General features: G+C 38.1%; 1 protein-coding gene across 1 annotated transcript in view; it reads right to left on the bottom strand.

The window, feature by feature from the left end:
• Positions 1-17,496, bottom strand: part of snd1 (staphylococcal nuclease and tudor domain containing 1) — a 173,169-nt gene that overhangs the window by 129,034 nt on the left and 26,639 nt on the right. The window contains exons 11-14 of the mRNA XM_014004184.1: positions 12,115-12,216; positions 3,329-3,429; positions 2,139-2,249; positions 601-673 (exon numbers count right to left, since the gene is read on the bottom strand). Of these exons, the coding sequence (XP_013859638.1) occupies positions 601-673; positions 2,139-2,249; positions 3,329-3,429; positions 12,115-12,216 (387 nt within the window). The remainder of the gene's footprint in view (positions 1-600; positions 674-2,138; positions 2,250-3,328; positions 3,430-12,114; positions 12,217-17,496) is intronic.

Genomic DNA, 17,496 nt, shown 5'->3' with positions numbered 1-17,496 from the left:
ACTTAAATTTTTGGAACTGACAAGATTTACCTTGATACTTCTTTGGGTAAAATGTTATTAAATGATTATGTTGTGCATTGAGTATATAAATAGGCACGGCTGAATAGAAATGGTAAAAAGGTAAACACAAAACCAGCTACATTGTGATACATTTTAAAAAGCAGCTTCCAAAGTTGTGCATACAAAAACCAAATGCTTTAAAAAAGAAATGAAAAAATAAACTCTACCAATCACCCTTTAATGCAAGGTTTTATGGTTTTCCCACACTAATGTTCATGCAATGAGAACTCCCAATCAGGCTTCATTAGCCAAATGATGCCTCAATCAAGCCCCTGAGCACACGTAAACAAGCTAAGACCAAGCACCACTGATACTTTTATTATTGCTGTTTATTTTTAGAGGCTACTAAAGAATGAGTCAATAATTACAGATTGTCCAGTAATCTTCAAAAGACTAACRCTTTTTAAGAGCTATGTTGTTTAAAAAGATGAACTCATTTGCACAAATAGTCGTCRACTTACAGACATGAATATTTATCCCATTATGTACATATTTCTCATCCTTGTGTGTAAAGTAACGGGAAAAAAAAGCATTACATACCCCAGAGATATCAGCAACTCTGTGAATAGGAACCTCCTTTTTGCTGTGCAGCCCTTTCCCATTCTTGATGGCCCTACATTTAAACAAACAGTCTTACATTAAAGAAACATATCCATAAAGCAGAAATATCTCTGTAATAACGCATACCTAGAAGCACTAGGCTGAATGTTTACTGAACCTGAAAAAAGGGTTATCAGAACTGGAGGAAAAAGGTTTGCAATTTAAAAAACGGATTTGTGAAGTTGATTTTCTTTTTCACAAAATTATCATTGTAGCTCTGTGGCAAGCACTTTGGTGATACAGTAACCTTAATCTTTTCCAGTGAAAAAACATCAGCTGATGGTGGAGGAATCGTAACTGAAGGAAAGTTATGGCAATAGCTTGACAGACAAGATTCGTCTTCTGAGGAAGAAAAGGGTCTTCAGCAATGATGACTCCTGCTGATGTGTGTCGTTTTAAAAAGCCTAAAGGGGCTAAATATGATGAAGATGACCTGAAGTCTTTGCTGWGGAGTGTCATCAAGCCATTCGTGGGTCATGGGTATGGTAACCAGTGCCTTTAAGATAGAGCATGTGCACTTATGCAAAAATATACTGTAAAGATGTGCATTTAATAGGTAGAAGGCCTCTTAAAGGCTGTGGGCCACTGGCTTTGTGCAATTGGAACTAAAAATACAACTAAGGCTATGAAGAGAAACCTCTCATCACTTATAGGACCTCACAGGGGACAAAGAGAGAGAGAGAGAGAGAGAGCAGTAAAAAGAGCGAAGAAAGAAAAAGAAATTAGAAAAAAGAAGACCGAGAAGAGCAAGGCCAATGAAGGACAAATCTGAAAACTGCAAAGGTGCAGAATTAAGGACAGGATGAACAACAATGGAGGGATAGCAGGAGTTGGTAGGAGAAATAAAAGAGGGCAGGTGGCCAGTGACACTGCACGAAAGAAAGGGTTAATTCTATAAAAAAGGTTGCAGCTGCATCTGCTCTACCTACAGCAAGCAGATCTTAATCTATGGCAGAGTAATAAAGCTTGTACTAAATCTTTCCACTGCACCTCCACATAATTATATTCATAGGGCCTGAGTAAAGAGAGCCTCAGATTTAAAGTCTGGTGCCTGGAACAGTGTATGTGTGCCCAGGCATATATATAAAAAAAGAAAGAAACTGGAGGAGGAGTGCACCTATACATGCATGAGTAAATATTTAAGAGCAGTAACATGTTTCCTCAGGAAATAAAGCACACAGACTTATAGGCTGTGACTAATGATAGTGGCCCTTCCAAAATACATTTTAAAATATTACAAGTATCCTCACATATGTGAAAGGAAAATATCCCTTAAGGTCATTTGAGTCTCCTCTATTTCCCACAAGACAAGTTTGTCAAGTTCACTGAAAGAATGAGTGTAGTGTGTGCTTTAGATCGTTCACATGCCTATGTTTTATGAATTAATAAAAGTGACTTTATGAGAATAAACTGTTGTTTAAAAGATCTAAATTAGTGAGTTGTTTGGGTAAAAAGGTAAAAGAATGTGTGTTCCTCACCGTGCTTCTGCAGCAAGCAGCTCATCGTAGTGGGAAGACCGCTGGTCGTCGTCCTGTCTGTATCTGATGACTGTGGCAAGGCCTTTACTGACCAGAGCTTCAGCTATGTTACTATAAACAGAAATATTGGAGAAAAGTGATAGACAACACAGTTTAATCGTACTTCCTTTTATAAAGGCAAGCTAAAACAAATCAAATCAGTGTCTTTGCTGATGTTTATGTGACTTAATGATAGTTTGAGCACTGTGTTCCATTTTTTTGTTTGTTTTGTTTTTCCTGACAAACTCTGGCTGAAACTTTTCATATCAACCAGAGTACATTTCTTCAAAAATAAATAAATAAATAAAATAAAATAAAATAAACATGCATTTCAGTGACAAGTCTTCAACAAGAAAGAGGGACATTATGACTAATACAGTCCTACAGGGTCAAAGCATCCATGTTTCTGATGCCTCAGCCCCTGCCTACAGCATTCATGAGGGGTTACACCAACTGTTCTGAGCTGCCGAGTAGCTGATGTCGTCCAASTAATGCAGAGTTGTAATTGGATGTTTACAAGCCCAGATTCTGACCTGTGTGCAGAAGGACTATAATTTGTGACAGTTGGTGTGATGATACAGAGGGATCTGTGTCTTCATTTATGTATGTGACGCTGCACAAATGAAGACACTGCTACAGGAAAGGAAAAAAAATTGCTTTTTTTAGCTGATTTTTTTATTCCCTTTTTAAGTAAAAATGGACTTCTGAGGCTTAATTTTGAAGTTGTGCAGTATTAAACTCTACTTTTCAAGTTCTGATTAAATTTGAGCTTCTGAAAAGCATTTATGTCTGTGATTGTGTGTAAAAAAATGTCTGAAACTGATAAACCACATTCCTTCAAAGAAGCGTTAGCAGATAAAAAATAATTGCTTGCCCTGAGGTGACCCTTTTCAACACATAGCAGAAGTTTCAGGTTACTCTGATTTGTAAGACTACATATTCTAGTCATTTAGAAATGATTGTCCTACATCAAATGGAATCGACTTTGTGCTGCATGGAGTAGTTAAACAAGTCTTTGACAGCATATTGTATGATCTGTCAATAATGGTTGTCTATTTGCAGTAAATTTCCACTGAAAGGTAGGAGACGGATGAAAGCTCTGGCTTAGAACAGAATGAAAACAAAGCACACAGATCACAGCATTTACTTACATTCCGCCAATTGTAACTGTGGCACAGGTGCGCTCTGCAAAGGCAGGCGTGCCTTCTCCTGGACCAGTTGCTGCTCTGATGTAGTCCACTGTCACATTGACCTGAAGAGGGGAGAAAAGCCAGAGGTCAAAAATAAATACACAAAGACGATCGAGGGCGAGTAAAGGCATCACTGATTACCGTAATAACAAGTGTTGGGAGAGTTTTGTTTCTGAATGTGGGTCCCTTTGTTTGTCCCAGTTCTCAAGGTCACCCCCAGTCAGTGTGAATCACATCAGGCAGCAGTGTAGAACTCCCCAGAGGAGCTGTATTAACACACTGTGGGCGTTTGGGACAATACACACACAAAGAGCAGTGATAAAACCCAAATGACCCTCCACAGTGCGTTCGACACAGCTCCCGAGGGATAGACCGCAACCCACTCACCCTGAAGGAACAATGTTGTCACTCAGCCGTGTGTGTGCACGTGCACGTCTCCACAGGCATGTGGCAGGGAAAGCCTGCTTTGTGGGCCAGACACATGCAGACACGGCTAATGGCGGGGATGCAGCCGCACCGGTGCGCAAAATTGACTGTTTAAGAACGGCACGAAGACGGTGTCGGACAAGTGTGATGGGTGAGTGGGGGCGGGGGGGAGGAAATGTGGAATTTGGCTCTGCATCATAGTGCCGGCACGGACAGGCCTATTACGAGGACATAAAAGAGCGACGGCAGCCTGTCATTAGGTGGACAGGATGAGGACATTGTGAGTTGAGGAAGAGGAGCAGAAGGTTGTAGAGTAGTGTTCAGCACTAAAAGCCATCTGCATTTTCAGAGGAGGARGGAAATTAAAAAGACACCAGGGGTGCTTTTCATTATGCTAACATGCCTTGCTTCTCTCACTCACATTTCTGCCTCAACTCTAAGCTCCTCCCAGCAAGGATGTTAAAGGGGCGTGAGGTAATATGCAGTGGATTTTCTTCACACTAAGCTCCTGCAGCAGCATCTTCCCGGTTTGGCCCTTGTTATTTTAAAGTGCAGCTAAGGAACTGGATCATCATCAGTGATGTTTGAGAGGGTTATTTCCAGGACTTTGGGGGAAGAAAGTAAAAGTTAGTCTAATGGGGAGCTCCTGAGGTGATATTGGTTCACAACTATACTTTGGAATTATTATCTGAATGTTTTATTTAACAATAAAGTACAGATGCTGATAAATCAGTACCATTCCATAATAATCCAAAAATTATCTTGGTTTCACAAGCCAAAAAGCTCCAGTTGTGTCTTATCAGTCCCAGGAACTTCTAACAGGAACTTTGATTTTTGCATTTCGGTGAATTTGTGTCTTATCTTTTGTGTTTTTCTGTTAATAGTGGAGCCCATTATGAATCAAAATGTGACTGGTGTGGTCCAACAGTGACATTGATGCCAGGGTTCAGCTTGAATTATGTGAGATCATTTCCTTAGCTTTTTTTCCCAACTAACCACACAATCGATCAACCTGGACTTGCATTTACACAGTCTTTGCACAACTACCTAGGAAACCTTTTTGGACACGTCTAATTGGTTAAAAAAAGACCACAGGGGAGAGCCAGAACTCACAGGAAGGATTATACATTCACTCGGGCCTGGGGACACCTTAGGATACCCCAGAAAAAATAGATGTCTATTAATAGTCATTTGGAGGGTACATCAAATCTAGCCACACTATTTTATAAGTTTTTGTAATATAACAAAATCTTTCACATTTTTGTTTACTCTTTCACATGCTAAGACATGCAAATATAGTTTAGTAAAAATAGTTTTTAATTTAGTCATTTTTCAAATAAATGAAGCACTTTTTCAGTGAGCTGTAAGAGGACCAACAAGTTTATTCACATATGCATGGCATATTGAAAACTGATATTAAGAATACAGAAAAGCAATATAAAATGGGGTAGATAATATAGTTAGGATAAGATGAAATAACAGAAAAATGAAAAACACAAAAGAAAAAGATCTGAGAAGATGACTCAAACCCCATTAGGTGAGGTGATGACAGATTATAAACTTTGACCAGCAGTGTTAGATTAGAAGGAAGCCTATTTTCCACAGGCTATCTAACAAATCTTTCAATAAGGCAAATCCATCTATAAGAACCCCCACAGAGGAAAGCAAAACAGAGAGGGGAAGGCGGATGGATCAGAAAGTGGGGGAGTGATAAGAACAGCATGAGAAGTGTGAGACTAAATGTGTTTGTTCTGCCAAGAGGACATGAAGCATGGGAATATCTGGTTAACTCTGCCAAAGAAATCATGTCTCTGACATGTTTGTCTAAGTGCAAGCACTTTCTGTTATCAGTCTGAAGATTGTATTTGAGTTCGATGATTTGTAAGGGAAGACAAGAGGACCTTTTAAGTCCCTGTAAATATTATATAATTTATGTTTTTTTTAATAAATGTACATAATCCTACAGCACAAAACGTGAGGGTGATGCCTAAATTCATCCGTTCACATCCTAAAACCAGTTCAATTTGAAATGGTCCTTTCAACAAGGCACACAACTTGAGCAAAGCTATGATATAAACGGGTACATGTGCCATGTCGTGATTAAGAGTAATCATAGCCCAGCATGGGCACAGCATGAGCAGTTTTCCAGACAGGAACACAGTGAAAGGCTGCGTACCCTTAAATGTGTGGGAGGTTAAGGTTTGCTGCAGCTAAAAAAAGCAACTATCTCGTGCATCCTCGATTAAACCTAGCTCCTACAGTTTATTTCTCTTATTTCTTTCCAACAAATAGTCATTTTGAAATGTTAAAAAAAWTTTGTGGAGACACATTTGTAAGGAAATTACATTTAATTTTGTTCAGGAAATATGAGAGAGCTACTGCAGGAAATAAATGAGTACAAGGTATGCATGACTCTCATGATTCCCTAATTAGAAAAACCCAACATAAATCTGAACCTCAAAGGTCTTGTGCCATCTTTAAACCTTAACCAATTCAAACCTGAGGCACCTTCTAAACTTAGGAACTCGTGTGCTACTTGTGCTTGTTGCATCAGGTCTGAACAGGTTAATGAGACACATAAAAGAGAAATGAAGTCCTGTTTAAGTTGTTTGTGTGTCACAAGGTTGTGATCAAAGCTGTGTACCTCAGAAATGAGGAAAATTGTTCTGAGACTGTGAAATGTCCAGAGAACAAGAGGGAGGACTAAAAGCTGAAACCTGATGCAAACATGATGACGCTCGGGTCTACCTGCTTTGAATCTGCTTGAACACAAAACCCAAGCTCTCAGCAAAAAAATAAATAAAAAAAATCTCCAACCCTCAAACGCATAAACCATATCGAATACCACATTGCACACAAGACATTCACGCTCACCAATAAGAGGCAAAAACTCCACGGCTAACAGTGCTACACAAGCAGCTGCATAACAGGAGCCACTTTGAGCATGCAGGATTATCCGAATGTGCTCAACCCTGATAAAGGGCTTAATGCAACATTTCCATTTGACTTTTCTCTGATGAAGCTGAGACCCAAGCGCACAAGAAGCACTACTTATAAAGTTAGCCAAATCAAGCTTTTTGGGATTATGTCACCATGCAAGCTCTGCCATTTCAACGGGGCTGGGGATGTATATGAGAAAGCCTGAGACAGACAAACATAGAGTGACAGGGAGAAAAAAGAAAAGGGGAAGTTTCCCTGCACTTTTTTTTCCTTCTTGTAAAAAGGATAATACCAAAGAGGTTTTTGAATATCAAGATAAGTTACTCAAAGTGCTCCTGAAAATACCAAACATCTTAAAAATGTACTTGTACATATTATTTCACTGATCCAAAGTGATCATAAAATTTCATGTCTCATAGCTTTGGTAATAAAAATCAAAAAATATATTTAAGTTATGTCAAAATGAATCTGATCAAAGATATTTAGTTACTCGAGTAGCTGTGAAGTTTTGTCAAAAGGTTATTTCAGGTATTGCATCAATTCCTTTTCTTCCTCTGAGAGCTATTAAATATAAAATTCTTTAGACAAAAAAGCCCCAAAACAAAACAAAAATGAAGTCTTTTGAATATAAATGCTAGATGTGATTTAGAAAAGATCAAAAAGTCCAAAAGCCTGAGGTTTGCCGGTGGGAGGTAATTGTGCCAACAGGAGCTGTTTCATACTGATTCATACTGTTCACTGAATTTAATACTTTTGTTTGAGCTGCCCACAAGAACAGGAAGCAGTGATTTTTTTTTCTGTTTAGTTTGTTTGGTGGTGGGATTTTTATACAGGCTATGTCCTTTGGAAGAAATTGGTGGTTTTTATCTAGCCATGTTTATGGGTTTGAAGGCAACTAATGGATCCTTACTATGATCCTTACAACAACAGGAAGCAGGTAAAAGAGCTGACAACTTTGAGAAATCTATGGTCACAAGCTTTGGGAAGTGACCGCAAGAATGAGATCGCAGATACAAGTGACCGAAATGAGTTTCCTCCGCAGGGTGTCTGGGCTCACTCAGTCATCTGGGAGGAACTCAGTAGAGCCGCTGCTCCTCCACGTCGAGAGGAGCCAGTTTAGGTGGCTCGGGCATCTGGTTAGGATGCCTCCTGGACGCCTCCCTGGTGAGGTGTTCCGGACATGTTCCATTGGGAGGAGGCCCAGAGGAAGACCCAGGACATGCTGGAGGGACTATGTTTCTCAGCTGGCCTGGGAACACCTTGGGATTCCCCCGGACAAGCTGGTCCAAGTGGCCGGGGAGAGGAAAGTCTGGGTCTCTTTGCTTAGGCTGCTGCCCCTGCGACCGACCCCGGAGCGGAAGAAAACGGATGAACGGACCTTTGAGAAATACTGGAGCAGAGGACATTGTGTTGTTCTACCTATAATATGCACATCCAGTATGAGATTGTTGTGGAGAAACTGGTCTGCTAATGCGGTCCTCAACAAATGAGGTGTGGTACTTACTAACCCCCATCACAACCAACATGGAGGCACCACAGGGATGTGTACCATTCACTCTGTTCACCAATGACCTTCTTTCTACAAACTCCTCTGTAAAGTGTATAAAATATGACGACGACAGCATCCTGGGCCTTGTCACTATAAGGTTGATGAAACGGCATACAGAAACTGCATTTTAGAGCTGATAGTGAGGTGTACAAAACATAACCTGAAATTAAACACAAAAAAACAATCAGTGATTTCCAAAAAAACTGCACATACTCCTCATCTTTCATAGCAATGTTGTAAAGGAGGTAGACTCTACCATGTTCCTGGGCATCCCCATCATTATGAATCTGAAATGGGCACCACACCCAACAAATTTCTTAGGATGGCAGTTTCAGTTTTGTAAAAGATTAGATCAAACTTACGACTAAATAGGACAATCACTGTTGCTAAAACAGGTCCATTCACATAACAGTAAATCTATGAAGGAACGCAGACAAGGTGAGACCTTTGTTATCATCCTATATGAAAAAAACAAGGGAAGCCATCCTAAATATAAATAACTGATTCACTAATGCTTACTGCTCTAAATCTGTCTCCACGGAGCTTATGGCTCTGACTCAAAATGACAGTACAGTTAAGTGGGTCGACTAAACTTTTATCCTTGCTGAAGTGCAAAATGCATCTGTACACTAGAGTGTATACCTGCATTCAATTTGACAGCCTAACTAGGTCAAGGTAGTACAGATTATTTAAAAAAATTGGGTGTTAAATACTGAACTCACAAACATTCACCAATACAGAGCATGTTATCATTTTCCCCAACTAAAACCAGTCTTGTTGCCAAGGCAGCTAAAGCCTGCTGCTTTTTTAGGCTTCTGTAATTATTTTCAAAAATGATACATGGCGACAGAAGATTTACTTCTGAGTTCTAGCCCTGTATCTTGGCAACAATAAAGAAATGGGAGCGGAGCAACTTTGCAGAGCTCTTCCGCTATTGATTTTGCAGCGTGAGAAGGGAGCAAGCGGTGCGGCTGGAAACAGGGCGGGATTTTCCACTTCGACCTAACTTTTTCAGAGCCATTAAGCACACATTTAAAAGATCAAGGGTCAATATTAACTAAATGAGAAGCACCACATATTTTATATGCACTGCTCTGTGTAGAAGATGTAGGGACTTTAGATGTCTGTGTCATACTGCAAAATGGATTTCTGACTTATTAGAGATACATTAAAACTAAAGAACTTTATCCAGTTAAAACGATGACACCAGCACAGGATCTCAAACGGTCATTATTTTCCCCAGTAATAGCAGTGGATCAAAAACATTTGACACATTTAGTATTTTTCCTTCTAGACTGCACTGTGCAAATCATTAATTGCTTTATCTAAAAAATATAAATGTTGTGTCCAAAAATAAAAGGAGTTTTAAAAGTTTTGTGCTTTGAACACAACAATCACATAAAATAATAATCCCCTACTTGGACTTAGAAGCTCCTCGTTCTGATATTTGGTCGCACTGTCTCCTAAAATATTTGCCGTTTGACACATAAGAGGAGACAGAAATAGTTTATTCGCTCGTTACATGGAGGCGCAAAATGGAACCATCTGCTGAGTGGAATATTAAATATGTAAGACAATCAACACCATTCCAAAAGTATTTTTTCCCCAACACAAAAGTTGAACTTTTGACCTATAAAAGTTTTTTTTGTACTTTATATGATTAAACCCATTATTGGTATGAATTTTAAAAACTTTTTTGTGTTTGAAAATTTTGTGCAATGCTTAATGACAAAATATGATTGGATTTTGAGAGAAAAACTGTGTGCTGCTCTAAACGTATGACAATTTATCTTTGGTTTGAAATGTGTTTTGGGGGAAAAAAGGCTTAAAAATATAATAATTAAAAGAGTCCATTTGATTTACATCCACATCTTACAATAGGACCAAATCTGAATGAAAACTACATAAATTTTAGATTGTTCAAAATAAAATTTAATTTAAAATGCAAAGAGTGCCACTAACTCACCCTGGTGAAAACAGGCTCAGCAAACACATTTGAAAAAAAAAAATAATCCCTTCGATGCAAACACAATCATGCACTTCCTCTTCAATAAACAGAACAGTGATTTGCCTGAGGCTTACATACAACACAGGAACAATTTACCAGAGTTCACATTTGAAACAGCATTAAGGCAAAGCAAGAAATACTGAGAGATCAACCCGTTTCTTCTGAAGGTAAGGCATGAAGGTGAAAGTGTTAAATCCCACAGCATATGCATGAAAATATGAAATTGATGACGTATTCAGCTGCTACTACACCTGCAGATCTTTGAACCAATGACTATATAGAGAATGCATGATCAGCTGCATGTTGTGACATTTATATGCAAGTTCACACACCATGCACATACAAGTCTTTATGTTTAAAAATGGATGTAAAATGCAACTAACAAGTATTTAACCCTCATTAGATGCTATGGCGTGAGGCTTACAAACACGTTGTCAGATTATTGGCAAGTCCTTTCACACCTAAGCAAGGCTACAATGTCTCTATTCCCCATTCCACACGCACTCATTATGTCCAAACACAAACATCACAGACATACAGCACAATCATTACTTCCGCATGACGTATCGAAAGCCAGCTTAGGGCTGAATTTTCTGTCATTAAGAAAACATTAATGAGGATGATTAAAATTACTGTGATAAGAGACTGGGACAGGAATTTGAATCTCACTCCCATTCAGAGCGCCTGAAGGAACTCTGTTGGCTTTTTGACTTTGAGTGGGTGAGTGTTTTGGTTTAACAGGCTGTGGTGCATTTTTGTGTTTGTTTTTACCCAATTGTACAGTTATGAAAGTGTATTTGTGAAATGTTTGCTGCATCTACTATAAAATGTGTTATGGACTTCAGTTATAAGAACACCAGTTTGCTATGTTCTCAGACCAGCAGAAGGAGTTAAAAATTGATGTATTCAACTTTGAACCACAAAATCTTACTTGCAAAACTGAACTGAATAAATGAGGTTGTTTTTGTTAGTGTGATCTTAAATATATTGTTTTGGCACTTTTCCATCATCTGCACTTGTAACTGCATTTCTATGTAAATTTGTGCAACTTATTCCATTATGGTCCCATTATAATGTGACCCCTCTGAAACTGGCAGATTTCAAAAACAAACATTTAACTGAGGCTGTGGAGTCCATGGTGTTACTGTGACTGGAAGCTGCAAAAAAAACACACTAAAGAGATTGTCTAAACTCAACCTATTGTGTACTGAAACTCTTCCCACTTCCAGAGAAGTTGGTTCAAAACAAATCAGCATTTCTTTGCTACAGATGTAAATGGTTTTCCCCAACATTTTAACCTATTTTGGATCAATTTAGGTTTTTTTCCCTCCAGCACAATACAATTAAATTCATCAACTTGCATTCATCAGTTGCTCTATTCAAATTCAAAAGAAAATAAGATGCGATCTTGAAGTCGTGCTGTGCGTCTTCAGCACTGTTTAACTCTGTGCTGGGCTTCGTTGGGTCAGATGAGAGTAAATCATAGAAGCCCCCCAGGTGTACAAACCCAGTAGATCAATAGACACAAGAGGGGGAAATCAACACTGCTTGTTTAAAGGTGCATCCAGGCCAACATCAAGCCCTAGGGTACCTCGATTGAGTAGTTAGTATTCACACTGAGACACAGAGGGAAATGGATATCCAGCTACAAAATGCAATTGTCTATCAGTGGAAACAGGGTGAAGTGTATGGAGTGTTTAAACATTTCCACGCAGAATTATTCCTTAATTCAAGGAAGGTGATTAGAGGAAATCATGCTGATTCACATACTGAGATACACACAGGGCAGAACAAAGACTTTGYAAGTCTTTGAGTGGTTCTTACCTTTTTACCAATGAGCTTCTTCCTCAGGAACTCACGGGCCTCAAACATGTAGGGGATGTCATAAAGAGGACGGAATCGTTTATCTTTGTCCTTGTTCTTCTCCTGAATACAGATGGAGGTGCCATGGTGGAGAAATTGGGGAGAAAGGTCAGCGGGAGGAGGATTCCGAGGAAAGAAAAGTGGAAATGGAAACAAAAAAAATAAATGGGAGAGGGAGAAAATTAGTCACTTTGCACTTTCAAACAGTTGCAGTTAAACATATCTGCTGTAGAAGAATATGTCTGAAAAACTTGACATTATCTATGTATTTATTGTGACTTTCCCAAAACTACGAGTTTCTCTGAGTTTTGTTTTGCTTTGTTTTTCTGGTAGACAAGGTGATTAGTAACTAGACACATCTGATCCCACTATATTGGAAAAAAAAACTGGCATTGCAATTTTTTTCTAACCCTACAATGTACATTGCAATATGAAAAAAATACTGAAATTTAACAATCAACTTACGGTAAATAACACTTTAAGTTAGTTCAAGAATTCACTGAACAGTTCCCCCAAAATGCTACCATTGTTATGCCAGACATTTATGACAAAATATTTTTCTATTTTTTAATTTTATTTATTTATATACACAAAGCCCCCAGAGGCGGAAGCAGCTGTAGGCATCGTCAAATGGGGGCTCGTCCGGGATGTGACCACACTTTAAACAATACATAATCTGACACATTTAAGTTGTTGCTTGTTCCTTTTTTCCCTATGTTGCAGTCTTGTATCAAACTAGACATGGAACTCAGTGTGAAATATTGAAAATGAATGGCTGCATTACACAAAAACATGAACAATCCTTTCACAAAAACAACAAAAATATGTCAAAAAAAATTTAAATGCAGATGCAAACAGCATGAGTACAGTAGACAATTTATGTTAAACAGATGCATTCTATATAACATATATCACACAAACAGATGTTGCCATACAGCCACAAACAAAAACATCCTGAAAAATGCTACTTTATGAAGAAAATATTGAATATATAAATTACCAAAAGAAGGTTGTTTTTTGTTGCTTCTAAAGTAAACAGAAAAATAAATACCGTACCCAGAGTGATAGGTGCCTATTGTGCAGGGTATGTTTAAAAATATCATTCAACAATGGACAACGATGCAGTGGGAAAATACACTACAAGCTCTCAGGAGGAATAAAGCTATGAATGACAACACCAGTGTGCTCGCCACCTCTGGCCCCGCCACTCTCCTCTCTGAGCGCCATCATTATCTGTCGTACAAACAGTCCTCAAAAACGAGCACACGGCCTCAGATTAATTCCTCATTTACTCTTCTTCTTAATGGATTTCATTCATTTTTAATGACACCACAGTTGTTTGGAGCTGCCAGGTGTGGCTTACAGCTGAGCAGATAGATGTGAAGACAAGCAAGGACAAAAGGAGGAGTTAAGATGCATTGATATTTGTGGCTAAGTTAAGATTTTTTAAATAAATCTAGTGAAGTTCACTGATAAACAGAAAACCCCAAAGGCCGTGCTTCCATTGAAGAAAGTGGTTTTGTTACATTTTTGATTGATTAAAGACATCAAATCTATCGTCTTTTTTTTGTTATTGACCTTGACTAAACTAATAACCTTAATTGGATTTCTATCTCTCTTTTTATCCACTTACTTCGTTCCTATTTWCCCTCAGGTGGGGTCAGCAAAATGTGGAATACCAGAGCTGATTTTATGTATGTTTCCAGTGGAAATCCCTCATCCCTGTTTCATCCCTACCAATTCAGTAGCAATGATTTGAAGGGAGTAGCTATGATTCCTTCTTGGTCTGAACAGGGGACTTAACACATTTCTTTTTGAGATCACTCTATGATTGATTAGTTTAAATACTTTTCTCACTTTAACTGCCAAATACTAAATGTTAATGGTTTTGCTTCCACAATCTATTCATGCAAACATTTCATTAGGATTCTGATCAACAAAAGGACAAGACAACAGAACTGCTTCCACAAAGAAAAGTAAAGAACAAGCTAAGGAGGAGAGGGGAAATGATTTCTCACTAATAGGCTGTGGAAAGGCAACCATGTCACTGCGGGGAAAGAGTGTAAATGTCAGCACTGTATGCCAATTAGACACAAGGAGTGAAGAAGCAGACAAAAGGTACCACTACTGCATCTTTTAGAAATCATGCCTCTACAGTGAGCACAGGCTTGAAAGTGGCAGAAACAAGGTTTTTAAAAGGCAGACAARTAGTTAGTATTACTAACTGAAACAGATCATTTTTCACTATGAAATAATGTGCATTGCTGGTTAAGTGCAATTCAGGCTATTCAAGAGTTAAAAACCTAGCATTCCTTAATGTACTGCATATCCATCAACACTTTTCATGCCAATGTTGTAAACTAATCATCWTATGTTAAGTGAGAGAGTTGCACCCGCTTTAGTCAACACTTAAATATACCAACATGCACAATCTCATGTGATAAAGACATGTCATGCTCAGAGTACGTGTTTTGAATGACTCGGGTTTTAGTTCAATGTTTATTAAATGTAGCACAAGTGATGTAGTTTGATATCACCAGCARATTTGAGAATATAGCATTCATGTCCAAAACTCAGACTGACTCCCAAAGGTAATCAGTTGTAGAGGTACGACTAAAGATTACTTTGAGTTTCAATAAAATCCATCCCCTGGTTTATGAAATATTTTACTAACATGATAGACATGTACACTTACGAACAGTCACAGGCAAAAACAATCTTCATGAGCCTTCAGGGAGCAGACAATAAGCATGCTTCCCTTTTAACTAAACAAAAACACAAGGCTTCTCCACACTGATGACTAAATGAAAAATATTACAACCACTAATTATTTGACTACAAAGCTATATTCAGCCTCATTTTGCAGATAAAATGACAACATCAGCTACTTTTAATTACTCCAACCAGACAAACTCGCCACACGTCACCCATAAAGTGTTATTATGCAGCTGCAGTGAGGTTATAGAGGAGAGACTCAGTGCTATGTCTCAGCCGTAACCCAATCACAAGAGTTCGCACTCACTATCCTCGGGGGGAGTTTTGTTCTATTTGGGGTGAATTCACTTCATTTCAAATTACCAGCTAAAGATCAGGAATCGTCTTTGACTACTGCAGAGGCATGGTGCATGCTGGATTGTACAGTGTCGCAGGGCTGCAGGCTCTGAGCTGCAAATGTGTGGATGCGACTGCTGGAAGCATTTTCAACTTCTGGAACATCAAGAGCAAAATCATGACTCAGGAGAACGTCGTATTTTCTGATGTGAGAGAGAGTGTACAATAGCAGGCCCCTGTGTTGCATTCAGCTGATTGAGTGGAGTTGTTTGTGTTTAACCTCTCTTTTGGGAAAAATTCACTGGCGTGTTCATGTGTTTCAGACAATGAGGACATGATTTTTTGATAACCAAATGCTCTGGGAGTCTTAGACAAACAGTCGGTGTTTACTATTGTATGCCTAACAACATGACTCAAACGTCCATGCATAAACATTAAATGGCTTCAGAGCGCTGGGGCAGAGAGAGGAAATACGGCACAAGAAAGATGAGATTTCTCAAAGCAGGACCACTGAGAATCACGCTGGTTACAGTTTACAATACAAATCCTTTTACCAAACAGAACAGCAAGAGATATTCTCTTAGCTCATTATTAAAGTGACCTGAACTGATCCTACAACAGATGCAAAACTAAGCCTACTTTCAGAGTAAAACTTTTCACAGTACTTTTAAAATTAGCTACCTCAATCATGCTCAACTAGTAGCAAACACAATAGAACTGGATCGCAGTGAATTTCTATGCACTAGACATGGTGTCATTAATTAAATAATTACAAAAATGTCAGCTGAAACAGCATTTGCTGCCTCAATAAGAAAGCTGCACTCTACAACTTGTGTGCAATGTTGTGGATTTAATTCAGAGATGAGACACTCTGATGGTCCTCTAACTACAGCACTGTCTGAAGAGATGTCCCTATACTAATGAAATTACCCCAGAACAGTGCTGAACTTTGTGAAATGAGACGTTTTGTCAAAACAAATCCTTCTGATACTAGAAAGAGATGAGTCTATAATTTGTTCTAACGTAAGTAACACTGTTTAAGACAACAGTATTGCTTGTTGCTACAGTAAGCATAGCACAACAGAGCATACACAACTGAATACCAGATCATGCAGGTCGGATTCTAATGAAGTTATTTCTACATCGTCCTCTCATGCACTCACAAACAAAAGAACAAGCCAAGTCTTTGCTATTCAACTACAAAATAGGAATATGCTGCAAAAATTATTACTCAGTAGTGAAGGAAGGAGCAGTGGCTACTTATCTGCCTCATCTTGCCAATTGCATGCAAGTGAATCAAAAGATGGGCAACTGTCCATCGTAGTCATAAAACTCCAAAAACCTAATATTTAAAGAAGTTCTGCCAAGCAGGAGAAATGCTCTGTGCAAAATATTTTTTTTGTTCTCATGATTTTTTGTGATAAATACATATTCCAAATTACGCAAAAAAAATTGCACTATGTTACCTGAACTCAATTGAAATACAGTATTTTACCCCTCCTTTTCAATTTTGGCACTTCAGAATACTATTTATACTAGTGTAATAACTTATGGTGACTGATTCTGAATTAAATTTAAAAGTGAGCAGATTTTTTTTATTCTTTTACTTATTGTAACAAAGCAGAATGCAGCATCAAATCTACATATCCATGATACTTTGTACAAACTGTTCAAACCATGTTAAATTAATTTTTAAAAACATCTTTTGTGACAACACCTTGCCACTGGTTTTATTTCTGAGATACGAAGATCCCGTGAACTTGATTTATTTAAATTTGCATTTAAATGACACAGAAAGGTTAAAGCTCACTGACTCGATTAGCTTTATTTTATTACCAGACAACAGAATCAACCATGAGTCAAGTCTAAAAACTATATACAGTATATGAAGAAAATTTAAAACTGTAGCAAGTTACAATCTAGCCCTTTTATTTTCATATCAATAATCAGTAATATCTACAAGTGGTCACATTTATATTAAGAAGAAAAGTGCAAGCTCAATTTGCTTGAGTATTAAAAGTATTTCGTTTTGGCTTAATAAACTAAAGCAATAAAATGTTTCTTCTAAATCATCTCATTATGACTTTCCTTCTGTCACCACATTATCCCTGAAGCTTCATCCTGTTTTCTTTTTTTATCTTAATATAATTTGCAATAAGCAAAAGCTTTTGTTACTACGTGACAGTCATACACACCAACCATAATGTTATGATTACCCACTCGACACTTAGCAGGTTCACAATATAGCAAAAAATTAATTAAAAAAATAATCTCATTTACTTTTTGGGCTAT

The sequence above is a fragment of the Austrofundulus limnaeus genome, unplaced genomic scaffold (genome assembly GCF_001266775.1).
Source record: "Austrofundulus limnaeus strain Quisiro unplaced genomic scaffold, Austrofundulus_limnaeus-1.0 Scaffold22, whole genome shotgun sequence".
NCBI lineage: Eukaryota > Metazoa > Chordata > Actinopteri > Cyprinodontiformes > Rivulidae > Austrofundulus > Austrofundulus limnaeus.
Note: the sequence above shows the minus strand (reverse complement) of the source record. Positions and strands in the feature narration are given on the sequence as shown.